Source organism: Corapipo altera, unplaced genomic scaffold (assembly GCF_003945725.1).
Source record: "Corapipo altera isolate COAL_440 unplaced genomic scaffold, ASM394572v1 0, whole genome shotgun sequence".
NCBI lineage: Eukaryota > Metazoa > Chordata > Aves > Passeriformes > Pipridae > Corapipo > Corapipo altera.
The window spans coordinates 1,493,182-1,506,856 of NW_020884872.1; the positions used below are offsets into that span (position 1 = coordinate 1,493,182).

General features: G+C 40.5%; 1 protein-coding gene across 4 annotated transcripts in view; it reads left to right on the forward strand.

The window, feature by feature from the left end:
* The window catches only part of DOP1B (DOP1 leucine zipper like protein B), a 48,723-nt gene that overhangs the window by 6,958 nt on the left and 28,090 nt on the right, over window positions 1-13,675 (forward strand). For all 4 annotated transcript variants that reach the window (XM_027634586.1, XM_027634611.1, XM_027634591.1 and 1 more), the window contains exons 3-9: window positions 5,189-5,370; window positions 5,481-5,651; window positions 7,955-8,144; window positions 8,786-8,884; window positions 9,870-9,993; window positions 10,641-10,741; window positions 11,183-11,300. In XM_027634586.1, coding sequence (XP_027490387.1) covers window positions 5,189-5,370; window positions 5,481-5,651; window positions 7,955-8,144; window positions 8,786-8,884; window positions 9,870-9,993; window positions 10,641-10,741; window positions 11,183-11,300 — 985 coding nt within the window. The remainder of the gene's footprint in view (window positions 1-5,188; window positions 5,371-5,480; window positions 5,652-7,954; window positions 8,145-8,785; window positions 8,885-9,869; window positions 9,994-10,640; window positions 10,742-11,182; window positions 11,301-13,675) is intronic.

Consider the following 13,675-nt stretch of genomic DNA (forward strand, 5'->3'; position numbering starts at 1 on the left):
CACCAAGTTTTAATCTTTACTCTGCAATTTCAAAGGCATTTTTTTTTATAAAAAGGTAACTTTCAGTAGAAAATGAGTCTGTTGTTTTTTGTTTCTGGGGGGGGGGGGCTTTTCTTGCCTCAGAAGGGGAAAGCAAGGCCCCAAAATCATTGCAGCTGCACAATTGCTGTCTGTTTTTGCCAGTAACACTCCAGGGCACAATCTGGCTGTTCTTGAGGGGAGAGAAAAGGAGGATTCTTCTGGAGCAGATTTAATGAGGGTGGCCATTAATTAAACCAGTTGCTTCACAGGGAGAGCTCAGACTGCCAGGGCTTCCCACCCACTGCTGCCTGAACTTCAGACACAAACACCACTTGCTTTCTGCTGAGGACAATATTTATATTTATTTATTTAATTAATTTTTTATTTATTTCTATATATTTATATATATTTATTAAATATGTATTTTTTTATATATTTATTAAATATATATTTATAGTTATATTTATGGCAATATATAAAAATGTATCTTTATATTTATATTAATTATAATTATTATATTTATATATTCATATATTCATATATTTGAATATTATATATGTATATTCGTATAATATATCTATACTATATTATATATTTATTAAATATGTATTTATTAAAGACATATTTATATATATTTATTAAATATATATTTATGACAATATATAAAATATATGTTTATATTTATATTAATTATATATATTAATTGTATTTATACATATTCATATATTCATATGTTTGCATATTATATATTTATAATCATACAATATATATCTATGCTATATTTTATATATATTTATATGTATATATTTATATATTTATTAAATATATATTTATATTTATTTATTAAAAATATATTTATATTTATGACAATGCATATAAAAATATATATGTTTATCTTTATATTAATTATGTGTAATTTACTATATTTATATATATTCATATAGTTGTATATTATATATATTTATATATATTATATATCTATATATAATATAGATTTATATATTATATATTAATATCATATTTTATATATTTATATGCATATATTTATAAATATTTATTAAATATATATTTATTAAATATATTTTTGTATTTATGACAACACATATAAAAATATATTTTCATATTTATATTAGTTATATATAATTTATTATCTTTATATATTCATATTTTGGTATATTATATATATTTATATATTTTATATACCTATATATAATATTTGTTTATATTTCTAGAATATGTATTTATATTATATTTTATATATATTATATGTTTATATTTCTATACTATATTTATATTATATTTATATATTTTATATATTTATTTCTATTTTATATATATTTTATATATTTATTTTATCTATATTTTATAAATTTATATATAATTATATATTTTATATAGTTTTATGTATATGTGTATAAATATATATATTTTAATATATATTTATATATTACCTCTTCATTGCTTTATGGAACTTCACCACACCCGTGGACAAATGCAACATGCAGGACTAGGCATATTTTATACACATTTTTCCTCCTTTTTTATACAACTCCACCTCCTAGTTTACTCTTTTCTCCCAACTTCCTGCTGGTCTTTTTTCTGGAAGCTGGAGCTCTATTTGGAATTCTTTTGGCTTGGAAAACGAATCAGTGGAAAATGGAATCAGGGGCTCTCCCTCCTCCCCCTGCCCTCCCAGCCACTGTTGTCTAAAACTAAAGATACTGAAGAATTATCTCCTAGTTGAGGAAAATCTTATAAATGGAGTTCTGGTTAATTAAATAAAAATATTGCCTTGATTTGCATGGGGGTTTTATCAATTTTTAATGGATCTCTCTGATTTCTGGTGGTGCAGGGGTTAAACCAGTAACTGTGGAAATGCAAATATTCCTCTGTGTGTGTGTGTGTCTGGTTTTGTTTTAAGGCACAGGTGCAAAGAATGGCCAAAAAGTCCAAAAATGGACCTTTAAATCTCAATTTCAAAGCAACTCTGAGCATCCTTTTATGTTATTTAGTGTTGGATCCTGAACCTGGAAGCCCTGGTTTGGGATGGGATCTTCATCTCCCCACAGTGCCAACGAAACCAGGCTTCTTCCCACACCAGATCAACTGATTCTTTTTTTTATTTTCACTTTTGGAAGCTCAGGATATTTAAAAATCAGCTTTACCTGTCAGCTCCCAGCAGCTGATGGAGCATTTGGAATTATGTGTGTTATCATGTCACTCTTATTTCAATGAACACTTTTAGATCCCTCTGCTAATTAATACCTTTCAACCCTTTTAAAATCCTTTGGTCGCTGCAGTTCTGGGGAAGCTTTTGAGGGGCTGAACCTTCCAGCAAAGCACCAGCCAGGCCTGGGAGGGCTTTTGGGGCAACCAGAATCTTCCAAGAGATTGGAAAGTGGTTTAAAATCCCTTTATCTGCTGGAAAATCAGAGATAACTGTCAGAAAAGTGTTAAATCTTGGCAAGTGTGGCTCGTGTCCAGTTGTGTGTTTCTTCCACCCAAGCCACAAAAAAGAAGGTTGTGGGTTTTTTTGGGATGGAAGGTTCATCTCAGAAGCTGAAAATCTCAACATTTTTATTATGATTTTAGGATATGATTTATGATTACAGTGTCATAATAAATGTCTTCAAATCTTCATTCTTCATTTATATATAACATATAAATGAACACATAAAATATATGAAATAAAATATAAATATATATTATAGAAATATAAACATATAATATATAAATATATATAATATGCAAATATATGAATGTATATAAATCAGAAATTTGTCTTCTGATTGCTGAGGGGAAGGAACATAAATGTGGTGTTGTCCTGAGTTAAGTCTCACCTGCTGGAATTTGGACATGGGAAGGTTTCTGAGTTACCCAGGAGAAACAGTTTAAACTGATTTATCCCTGAATATCCACTAATTCCTAATATGCCTGGAGAGAGTTGGGATTGTTCAGCCTGGAGAAGAGAAGTTTTGGGGTGACCTGACTGTGGACCTGAAGGAGCTCCAGGAAAGACGGAGAGGGAATATTTCCAAGGGCTGGAGTGACAGGACAAGCGGGAATGGCTTCAAACTGACAGAGGGCAGGGTTAGATGGGATATTGGGAAGGAATTGTTGGCTGTGACGGTGGTGAGGATCTGGGATAGAATTCCCAGAGAAACTGTGGCTGCCCCTGGATCCTTGGAAGTGTCCAAGGCCGGGTTGGATAAACTTGGAGCAACCTGGAATAGTGGAAGGTGTCCCTGCCCATGGCAGGGGGTGGCACCGGATGATCTTTAATGTCCCTTCCAACCCAAACCATTCCATGATTCCAAATGTTTTCCTCCCTTGTCCCTGATGTTTGGTGAAGGGGGGTTGTTATTTGATGGTGGAGATTGACTTCATATCCTTAGGAAATGTTGGAGCCAAACCAGACATCTCCAGACATTATTTCTGTAATGGATCACATTTTCTGTGAGAAAGACAGGGAATGTTCTCATTTTCTGCCTAATTGATATTTAAATTTGAACTGTTGGAATATTAAGATAATATTTGTTCAGTCTGAAGCCTGAGAGGAAAAAATATTTACCACTGGCATCCTTTTTATGTAATTAACTTCTTTTCTATATACAGAGGGTGTGGGCAAATACATGCCAAGTATATAAATAGAATGTTTCAAAGTCCAGCTTCCCAGCAATCTTCAAAGTCATTACAAGTATTCAAGATATCAATATTTAATGTTGAAATAACATTACTCATGTAACAAATGGGCAAATCTCTCAAATATCAAAGATATAAACGAGGTAACTCCACAGATACAACCTGGTTTAGTTACGTGTGGGAAGCACTGCTGGATTCTTGGATTCTAATTTTTATTACCCATTAAAATCTGCTCATCCAGGGGAGGGAGGGAAGGAAATAAATTGGCTCCCAGTGCCAGCTGCACTGTGTGTGAACCAGGATGGGGGGACATTTCTGTTTACTGTTGTTGAGTCAATTTTATTACCAGAAGCTCTTTTTTAACAGCTGGTTTTGGTGGAGGGTGATGGGTTTTATCTCCTCCTCTTCCTGCTGCCGAGTGTTCAGCGTTCAAGTGACTTTGGGATCGTCACTGACCTGGTTTGGGTTTTTTTTACAGGGTTGGTTCCCTTCTCTGCTGGTTTTCCAAAACATTTTCTCAAGCTGAAAACAATTAGGGAGGATAAGACCATGATTTAACCTTGGGGAGAGCCAAGGATTTGCCTGAAAACATCCCGAACTTCCATCTGTTTGTGTTTGCAGACAGTGCCACTGACCTGCAACTTCTCTTTTTGGTTGTCTCTGGATTAAAGGGACAACTTCTTTACCCTGCTGACATGCCCTGGTGGCTCTAGGAAAGGAGTAACTTTTCCAAAGAAAGGAGATTTTATTTTTTCCCTGGAAACCTGGCCTTGTCTGCAGCACTTTGTTACCCATTCCCTGCCCTGAGGGTCTTTTACTTCCACATCAGGACGGTGAGAATGGTGATTAAACTTACTGAATTCCACACAGAATTCCAGATAAGGTGTTATTGTCCCATTTAATCATGTCTGCTTTGGTCAGAAGGTTTGTTGTTTATATTTCAGCTATTAGGATAAAATTCTTCCCTGTGAGGGTGGGGAGGCCCTGGCCCAGGTTTCCCAGGAAAGCTGTGGCTGCCCCTGGATCCCTGGAAGTGTCCAAGGTCAGGTTGGAGCAACCTGGACTAGTGGAAGGTGTCCCTGCCCATGGCAGGGGTGGCACTGGATGAGCTTTGAGGTCCATCCTAAGCCAGGTCATTCCATGATTCTATCCATGAAATGAAAATTTATGAGTAATGATAGATATTTAATTCTTTCTTCATCCCTTCAAAGCTGAGATGCTCTTCTTGTCACTCCCATACTTCCCCTGGAGAAAGGACAAGGATCCCCTGTCCCTGTCCTGTCCTTTGGCCTCCTTTTCCAGCATCTAAGCAAAGTAAGACCAGGCTTTTCCAGATTGTTCATGGCTGATTCCACATGAAAGCTCAAATTCTGCTGTTTCAGTGCAACAAAATTAATTTATGAGAGAAAACTCTTGAATGGATTTAACGTTTCCCCACGCTATTAGGAAACCTTTGTCCTGCAGTCATCCTACATGTTATATTTTTACATTACAGCCATTTATTCTCACCTCCTTTCTCCCACAGGCTCTTCAGAGTAACCTCAAATATTCTCTCCTGCCAAGAAGGCTGATCATCAGTAAAAGATTATCCCAGTGTTTGCATCCAGCCCTTCCCAGTGGAGTGCATTTAAAGGCCTTGGAAACCTATGAAATCATCTTTAAGATCATTGGGACCAAATGGCTTGCCAAGGATTTATTCCTGTACAGGTAATTTTATATTTATTTTTTTTTAATCCTAAGACATATGTATTTCACAGTCTATTTTAATTGACTAATTTTTGTCCTTTTTTTGGGTGTTTGTTTTTTTTTTTTTAAAGCTCTGGGTTGTTTCCTCTGCTGGCAAATGCAGCAATGTCAGTGAGGCCTGTTCTCCTGGGCTTGTATGAGAAATATTTTCTTCCTCTCCAAAAGTCCCTGCTGCCTGGTCTTCAAGCTTTTGTCATTGGGCTCCTGCCTGGGTTGGAAGAAGGATCAGAAATTTATGACAGGTAATATCGATTATTAAGTGTTAATTTAAAATCAACGGACAGTATTTTGTGTTTTTAGGGAATTCTTAAAAAATCTCTCTCAGAAAAATGGATAAAACAGCTTCTAAAAGTGGAAAAATGATGGGTCCCAAAAAGATGTTGAAGCAGAAAAACCCTTTCCCCTTCTATTTTCATCTCAGGAGCAGAAGAGAAGAGAAAAAGGAGGGTTAAAAATAAATATGCTGAGAGAAAGGAATAAAAACTGTTTCTCAAAGCTCCTCTGAACTCCTGAATAATTAACCTGACTCCCCAAACCAGTGCCTGCCCTGCCAATAAATTCGATTTAAATGTCATAACACAAGAGAGCAGCTGAATTCCTTCCAGTATTTCTGTATCATTTGACTAAATTTGAAGCAGTGAGTTTAATGGGAACTGCAGGTGAACTTCCAAGAGCCAACTCCTGGTTTTATACCTTTCTTCCCTATTCTTGGGGGCATCATTTTCCTCTTTGCCTTGAACAGGCAAGATCAGAGACAGGAACTGACAATAAACTGTGATAAATTTATGTTAAAAATCCATTTAATGTTAGTTTGTGAAATGCAAAAATTTACAAGGGGAAGCTTTTCTTTAGTTTACTCATTGTAATAATTCTGCAAGACCGAGATCTCTTCTCAGAAGATGCCTTGGATGGATTTTTAAATTCTTCTTCAATATTGAGGCTGAACATTTTCAGAATCTTCAATATTAAGGATTAAAATTCCATGAGCAGGAACACCTTCCACCAGACCAGGTTGCTCAGAGCCCCACCCAGCCTGTTCTTGGACAGCTCTAGGAATGGGGAGTTCACATCTCTAATTTTTATTTGTCCAGTGCCTTCAAAATCGAGCCTGTTGATTTGCAAAGTACAGATTTTTAGGATAACTTCCAGTTCCCAAACTGCTAAAATTACCTTTCAGGGTCTGACATCAGCTGAAATTGCTTCCAATTCAGCTTTTCCCAATTCTCACCATCAGTGTTTTGCAGCAGTTTGGTCAGGGCTTAATGTTTGCAGGTATTTCCTGGAGAAGTTTGGACAGAAACCCAATTCCAGTGGCTGTGCACAGGGACAGAGGATTGAGTGGGTTTGGTTCTTCCTGTCTGATTGTACAAAATCACCTGGGCCAGTGGAAGGTGTCCCTGCCCATGGAAGGGGGTGAAACTGGGTGATTTTTAAGGTCCTTTCCACCCCAGACCATTCTGTGTCTCTGTGATCAGGAAAGGGCAACGCTGGTAACACAAAGATAAGAGAATCAAATCACAGAATCAGCTGGGTTGGAAGGGACCTCCGAGATCATCAAGTCCAACCCTGGATCCAACCCCGCTGTGGTTCCCAGCCCATGGCACTGATGCCACATCCAGTCTGTCCTTAAACACCTCCAGGGATGGAGAATCCACCACTTCCCTGGGCAGCCCATTCCAATGGCTGAGCACCCTCTCTGGAAAGAAATTCTTTCTAATTTCCAACCTAAACCTCCCCTGGCACAGCTGAACACCCAACCCTCTTGTCTTGCTGATGGTTGCCTGGGAAAAGAGACCAACCCTCCCCTGGCTCCCCCCTCCTGTCAGGGAGTTGCAGAGAGTGAGGAGGTCTCCCCTGAGCCTCCTCTTCTCCAGGCTGAGCCCCCCCAGCTGCCTCAGCCTCTCCTCATAGAACTTGTGCTCCAGTCCCTTCCCCAGCCTCGTTGCTCTCCTCTGCACCTGCTCCAGCCCCTCAATGTCCTTCCTGAGCTGAGGGCCCAGAACTGGACACAGCACTCCAGGGGTGGCCTCACCAGCACTGAGTCCAGGGAAAGAATCACTTCCTTGGACCTGTTGGCCACACTGTTCCTGATCCAGGCCAGGATCCATTGGCCTTCTTGGCCACCTGGGCACACTCTGGCTCCTGTTCTGTTTCTTGTCCATCCCCACTCCCAGCTCCCTTCCTGCCTGGCTGCTCTCCAGCCCCTCTGGCCCAGCCTGGAGGTTGTTGTGGCCAAAATGCAGGACCCAGCACTTGGCCTGATTGAACCTCATCCATTGGAATCAGCCCATGGATCCAGGCTGTCCATGTCCTTCTGCAGAGCCCTCCTGCCTTCCAGCTGATCCACACTCCCTCCCAGCTTGGTGTCATCTGCAAATTTGCTGATGATGGGCTCAATCCCCTCATCTAAATCATCAACAAAGATATTAAATTACATCAAATTACATCAGCTCCAGCACTATTTCTGTGGGTAATTGCCTTTGCTTGGGGCAAAATTGAACCAACAAAGGTCTCTTTTTCTCAAATCCAATATATTTCCCTACAGGACAGATGCTCTGCTGGTGAAGCTCTCCCTGCTGATGGGCCAGGAGGTGTTTTATGGAGCTCTCTGGGGTAGTGTCCTGGTCAGTCCATCCATCAGGCTTCCTGCTTCCCTCTTTGTGGTCAGCCACATCAACAGGGAGCAGTCTGGGAAGCAGCAGAAGTACATGCTTGGCACAGATCACAAGCTCACAGTAAGTTCATTATCTACCACATTATCTTGCCTTCCCTGCATTGAGTCAGAACAACAACAGGCTCTTATAAACATTTTGAAGCCAGAGAAAGAGGCTGAAAGGTCCTTGCTTTGAAGTTGCTTGATACAATTACTTAAATGAAATTTAATCCTGAAGACCAGCTTTTCTGTGATACGCTATTTGCAGTGTTTAACATGGAGTTCCCAAAGTCAGTTTTGCAAGATAATTCTGCAATTTAGTGTCTTTTTATTTATCCAGTAAAATGGGAATCTTCAGCAGGTGGTAGTTCATGTTAACTTGAGGGATGGGATAATTGTGGGCTAATTAGAGTGCTTGTATATCTACATTTTGTGAGGCTTCACGTCCTGTCTGGTAGCTGGTGGTGTAACTCTGAGACTTTCTATATTGTTACAAAATCAAGTATTTCCTAAATATTAACCATTCTTTTAATAGTATCCACAAAAATTGAACTCATTTTGGGTGGAGGAGTTAAATGGCTCAGTTTATTAAATTATCCTCTTATTTGAAATAAATATTGTTCACAAGTAACCAAGTTTGCTTCCTTTCCTTCTTGTGATTATTTAATTGTACCTTAAATGTTGATAAGGAGTAAAAAACTGTTTGTTGTTTTCCTTTTGCAGATCAAGTCTCTGTGTGTGTCAGTATTGGATTCCAATGTCCTTGTGCAGAGGAACACTCTGGAAGCAATTCTCTTCTTCTTCCCATTTTACACAGCTTTGGTAAGAGGACTATTTTGGGATTGTCACATGGGAGGTGTGTTGTGTGAAACCAGCCCAGCTCCCACCTCTGTTGTTGCCAAAAAGCTGAATTTTGTACCTTCAAAATCAATGAATTTTGTGGTTTCTTGTGCCCCATCAGCAGTGGAGGAGACTCTGCTGCTTCTCAGGCTCTTCAAAGGATGTGCCTGAAGATATGATTTCACAGGGGTTATTCTGTGATATTTGGGATGTGCTTGAAGTATTTAGGCCTGAGAAACTCATGTGGAATAAATACTGAGCTTTTTCAAGTAGGATTTCAGCATTTGGGATTGTTTGCACTAAACTAAGATGCTTCTGGTAGAGACTAGGGGAGAAAATTTAACTTGAAATAGGAGTGGTTCCCATTGTTTCCCAACTTACCTGGTAGGACAGGCAGTATTTTGAATACAGCAAATGTTTTTAAGTGTTAAGGAGAAGAGAAGGTTTTGGGGTGACCTAACTGTGACCTTCCAGGACCTGAAGGAGCTACAAGAAAGATGGAGAGAGACTGTTTCCAAGGGATGGAGGGACAGGACAAGGGGGAATGGCTTCAAAGTGACAGAGAGTAGGGTTAGATGGGATATTGGGAAGGAATTCTTGGCTGTGAGGGTGGTGAGGGGCTGGGATAGAATTCCCAGAGAAGCTGTGGCTGCCCCTGGATCCCTGGAAGTGTCCAAGGCCAGGTTGGACGGGGCTTGGAGCAACCTGGGCTGGTGGAAGGTGTCCCTGCCCATGGGGATTGGAATTAGAAGATCTTTAATGTCCCTTCCAACCCAAACCATTCCATGATTCTGTGATCACAGTCGTGTCACATTCCCTTTCTTGAGATTTTTACCATACAAAGTAGTTTGTTGTTGATGTTTGTTGCCTTTTTTTCAAAACAATAATTATCCCCAGTTAAAAAAAACCCAATTTGACTTGTTTGAGTGTTCACAAAGAGCTGAAATATCTTTGTTTTCCACCCCAGGACTGCAATGAGAGCACGATTCTGCTGCCCAGGGCTGATCTCATCTACATCCTGTCAGCAGCAACCCAGACACTGCTGAGGAGAGACATGTCCCTCAACAGAAGACTGTATGCATGGTTGTTAGGTACTGTCCAAAATCCAAGGATAGTCAATATTCTGAATGCATGAGAGCAGAACAAGCAATGCTTAAAAAGGCAATTTTTTTAAGCACTCGTTAACTTTTTCAGTAGTTAACAAATAAGGATAAAATAAAAGTGTTGTTTATTTTCCATTTATTAGGGGTTAAATAAAATTCAGCATTCATTTGGCAAAAAGCTCTTCTCTTCAGAGGTGAATTCATTTCTCTGTCCCAAATCCCAAGGTATCTGATTTATTTGTGGTCCCATCCACAGCTTGCTGGGAAGTGGCTCAGTGGACTGAAAGGAGCAATCTTTTAATTTTGTTCTTCTGGTAATAGTCTGGTAATTCCCACACAGGCTTAATTATCCAGGATAAGAGAGCTACAACTTCCCCACATCTGCCTCCTTTAACTGAGGCTAAAAGGGACAGGGCAAGAGCTGCATGAAGGCTGCCCTTGCTGATTCCATCACTGGATCTGGCCTTGCTTTTGATTTATGGGCTGCACTGGATGTATCTGGATGCCTCAAACTGGACCATGTCTTTGGACAATTAGTTTCAAGCCAAGTGTTGAAATGAAAAGGTTAAAAGTGCAGTGTGATTTCAGTGTTCTGTGCTGCCTCTCTACTCCTGCTGCCTCTGTTTCTCTTGCAGGCTCCGATATTAAAGGTGGTACTTTTGCTCCAGATTCCACAACTTCTGAAGACCAGGCTGTTTATTTCTTTGGGAAATATTCTAAAGATCTTTTGGTTGAGGTTGGTACACAGATAAATTCATGACCCTTTAAAATATTGGCACAAACTGTCCAGAATTATTCTCTCTGCCACTTGGTTTGTCCTTCACTTTTTGTCCCCAAAGATAACATCCTTTGGTGATTATATTTTCATCTCTCTCGGTGCCTGCTGGGCTGTATTTCTCCCAATATTTATGTGGTCACAATACAAATGGAATCTAAGGAAACCAAAGGGAAGCATCTTTGCTGGACTACCTGAATTATTGAAAAATGCTTCTCTGAATAATGCCAGCCCTTGGGAACAGATGATGAGATGCCATTGATTTGTCTGCCCTGGATGGAAAACCGAAGCTCCATTTGTAGCTGGTCCTAAACAAAAATCAAATTTAGAAACACTTCAGCACTTAATAAAACAACAATCTCTCTTTGATGTGTAACATTCTGATGTTTTCCTTCTTACTAGAGTTTGATTGTAATTTTGCATCAGAAATTCCCCGAGTCTGATAACACAGAGGAGCAGCACCAGGCTTACCTGAAACCCTTCCGCATCCTCATCAGCCTCCTGGACAAACCTGAGATAGGTAACGAGCTTCTCACTGCTCCTCTCACTGCTGGTCACTGCTTTGGGGCTGGGCATGAGCCCAGGGGGGCAAGAGGACAATGGAACTTGGTTTGGATCAGGGATAGTGTGGGCACAGCCCAGGGCAGGGATTGTCCCCCTGTGCTGGCACTGCTGAGGGACCTCCAGGGCTGTGTCCAGGTCTGGAACCTCATGGAAGAGAGACATGGAGGGGCTGGAGCGTGTGCAGGGAAGGGAACAGAGCTGGGGAAGGGGCTGGAGCAGCAGGAGGGGCTGAGGGAGCTGAGGGGGCTCAGCCTGGAGAAAAGGAGGCTCAGGGGGGACCTTCTGGCTCTGCAACCCCCTGACAGGAGGGGGGAGCCGGGGGAGGGTCGGGCTCTGCTGCCAGGGAACAAGGGACAGGAGGAGAGGGAACGGCCTCCAGCTGTGCCAGGGGAGGCTCAGGTTGGACAGGAGGAGGAATTTCCTGCTGGAAAGGGTGGTGAGGCCTTGGCAGGGGCTGCCCAGGGAGGTTTGGAGTGCCCAGCCCTGGAGGTGTCCCAGGAAGGCCTGGCCATGGCACTCAGTGCTCTGGTCTGGGGGACAAGGTGGGGATGGGGCACAGGGGGGATCCATGGGCTGGGGAAGGGGCTGGAGCAGCAGGAGGGGCTGAGGGAGCTGGGGGGGCTCATCCTGGAGAAAAGGAGGCTCAGGAGGAACCTTCTGGCTCTGCAACCCCCAGACAGGAGGGGGGAGCCAGGGGTGGTCGGGCTGTTCTGCCACATCCCAAGTGAAAGGACAAGAACAAATGGCCTCAAACTGCACCAGTGCAGGTTTAGGTCACATATCAGAAGCAATTTTTCCCTGCAGGAGTGTTCAGGCCTTGGAATAAGTGTCGCAGGGAGGTGGTGGAGTCCCTGTGTCTGGGAGTGTCCCAGAGGTGTCTGGATGTGGCCCTTGGGGACATGGATTAGGGGTGATCCTGGTGGTGCTGGGTGAGGGTGGCACTGGATGATCCTGAAGGGATTTCCAGCCTTGGTGATTCTGTGTTTCTGTGCCCTGATCTGCCATCTGAGGGGGCAGTTAAAAAGAACCCTTTCTGCCTTTTTCTCAATATTCTGCTCAGTTTGTTGCTTAGAGTTTATTTACTGAACTCCTCTTCCCTGTCCCACAACTGTCCTGCTGTGTCCCTGGAGCTGCCAGCACCACAAGGGTGACACTCTGCCCATCCCTATTTTAAAGGGCAAGTTCCCCTTTCTAATGAAAACTTAATTCAAAATGACTTGACAGATATTTGGGATTTAAAAGCATTCTGGGAGGGGAGTGATGTTCCCACTGAGTCAGCCTGGACACTCAGAATAAAACTCATGTACTGAGAATAAATACCTGAGTGGCAGCTCATTTTGCAGGCTCCTGGGTCTGGGAGGCTTATCCTCTTTCCTGAGTCAGGAAAATCCTTCTAAGCACATTTCCTGGTAAAAAAATAATCAAAGCACTGCCAGCAAAAATGAGGATTCTGTATTTCTTACCTAAGAAATAAATGTTACCTTAGGAGAAGGAGTTGTTAGTTTATAAGGCAAGTGGTGCCAATGTCCCCTTCTGCTGGTTTTAGGTGGGTTTTGGCTGGTTTTTTTTAGGAAAAAAAATCTACTGCCATTAAAATTTCTTATATTTCACTGGCAAAAATGCCAAAGAGACTCAGGCTGTTTACATTTTAGATTAATAATAATTATAAATTGGTTAATTTAGAAAGTAGATAACAGACACTCCCTTACTGCACGTGTTACTTGGCTGAGTGACAACCAGGGTTAATCTGAACTGCAAATAAGGGATTATAAATCCCTCTTAAATAAGGGATATTTAGCTAAACTGCATTATCCAGTTTAGTCTTTCTGTTCCAGCCAGCACACAAAATAATAACTTCTAGAGCCTTAAGCCAATAAGACTTTAACTTCTGTAGGAAATGGATTTAGCAATGCAACTCTTATTTAAAAGTATCAAACTAACACATAACAAGAATTTTTGGCCTTTTCTGCTACTCTTAGCCACTTTAACTTTTTTTTTTCCCTTTTTAGAAGCAATTGTTGCAATGTTTTATACACTACTTTTTTTTTAATTATTCCAAGTTTAGGGTATTGTAGTTATTACAAAGCAGGACTGACCCTTGAAAATCAGGTGCAATTGCCACCTAACTTACCCTTTCTTCTTGAACCCCTTGGTTTTAGAAATTTAGGCATTTTTACTATTTATTTTTAGATATTTAGGCATTTGTTATTAAATATTAGATTTGGTATTAGATTTTTAGATATTTGGGCATTTGATATTAAATATTAAATTTGGTATTAGATTTTTAGATATTTAGGCATTTGTTATTAGATATTAGATTTGGTATTAGAT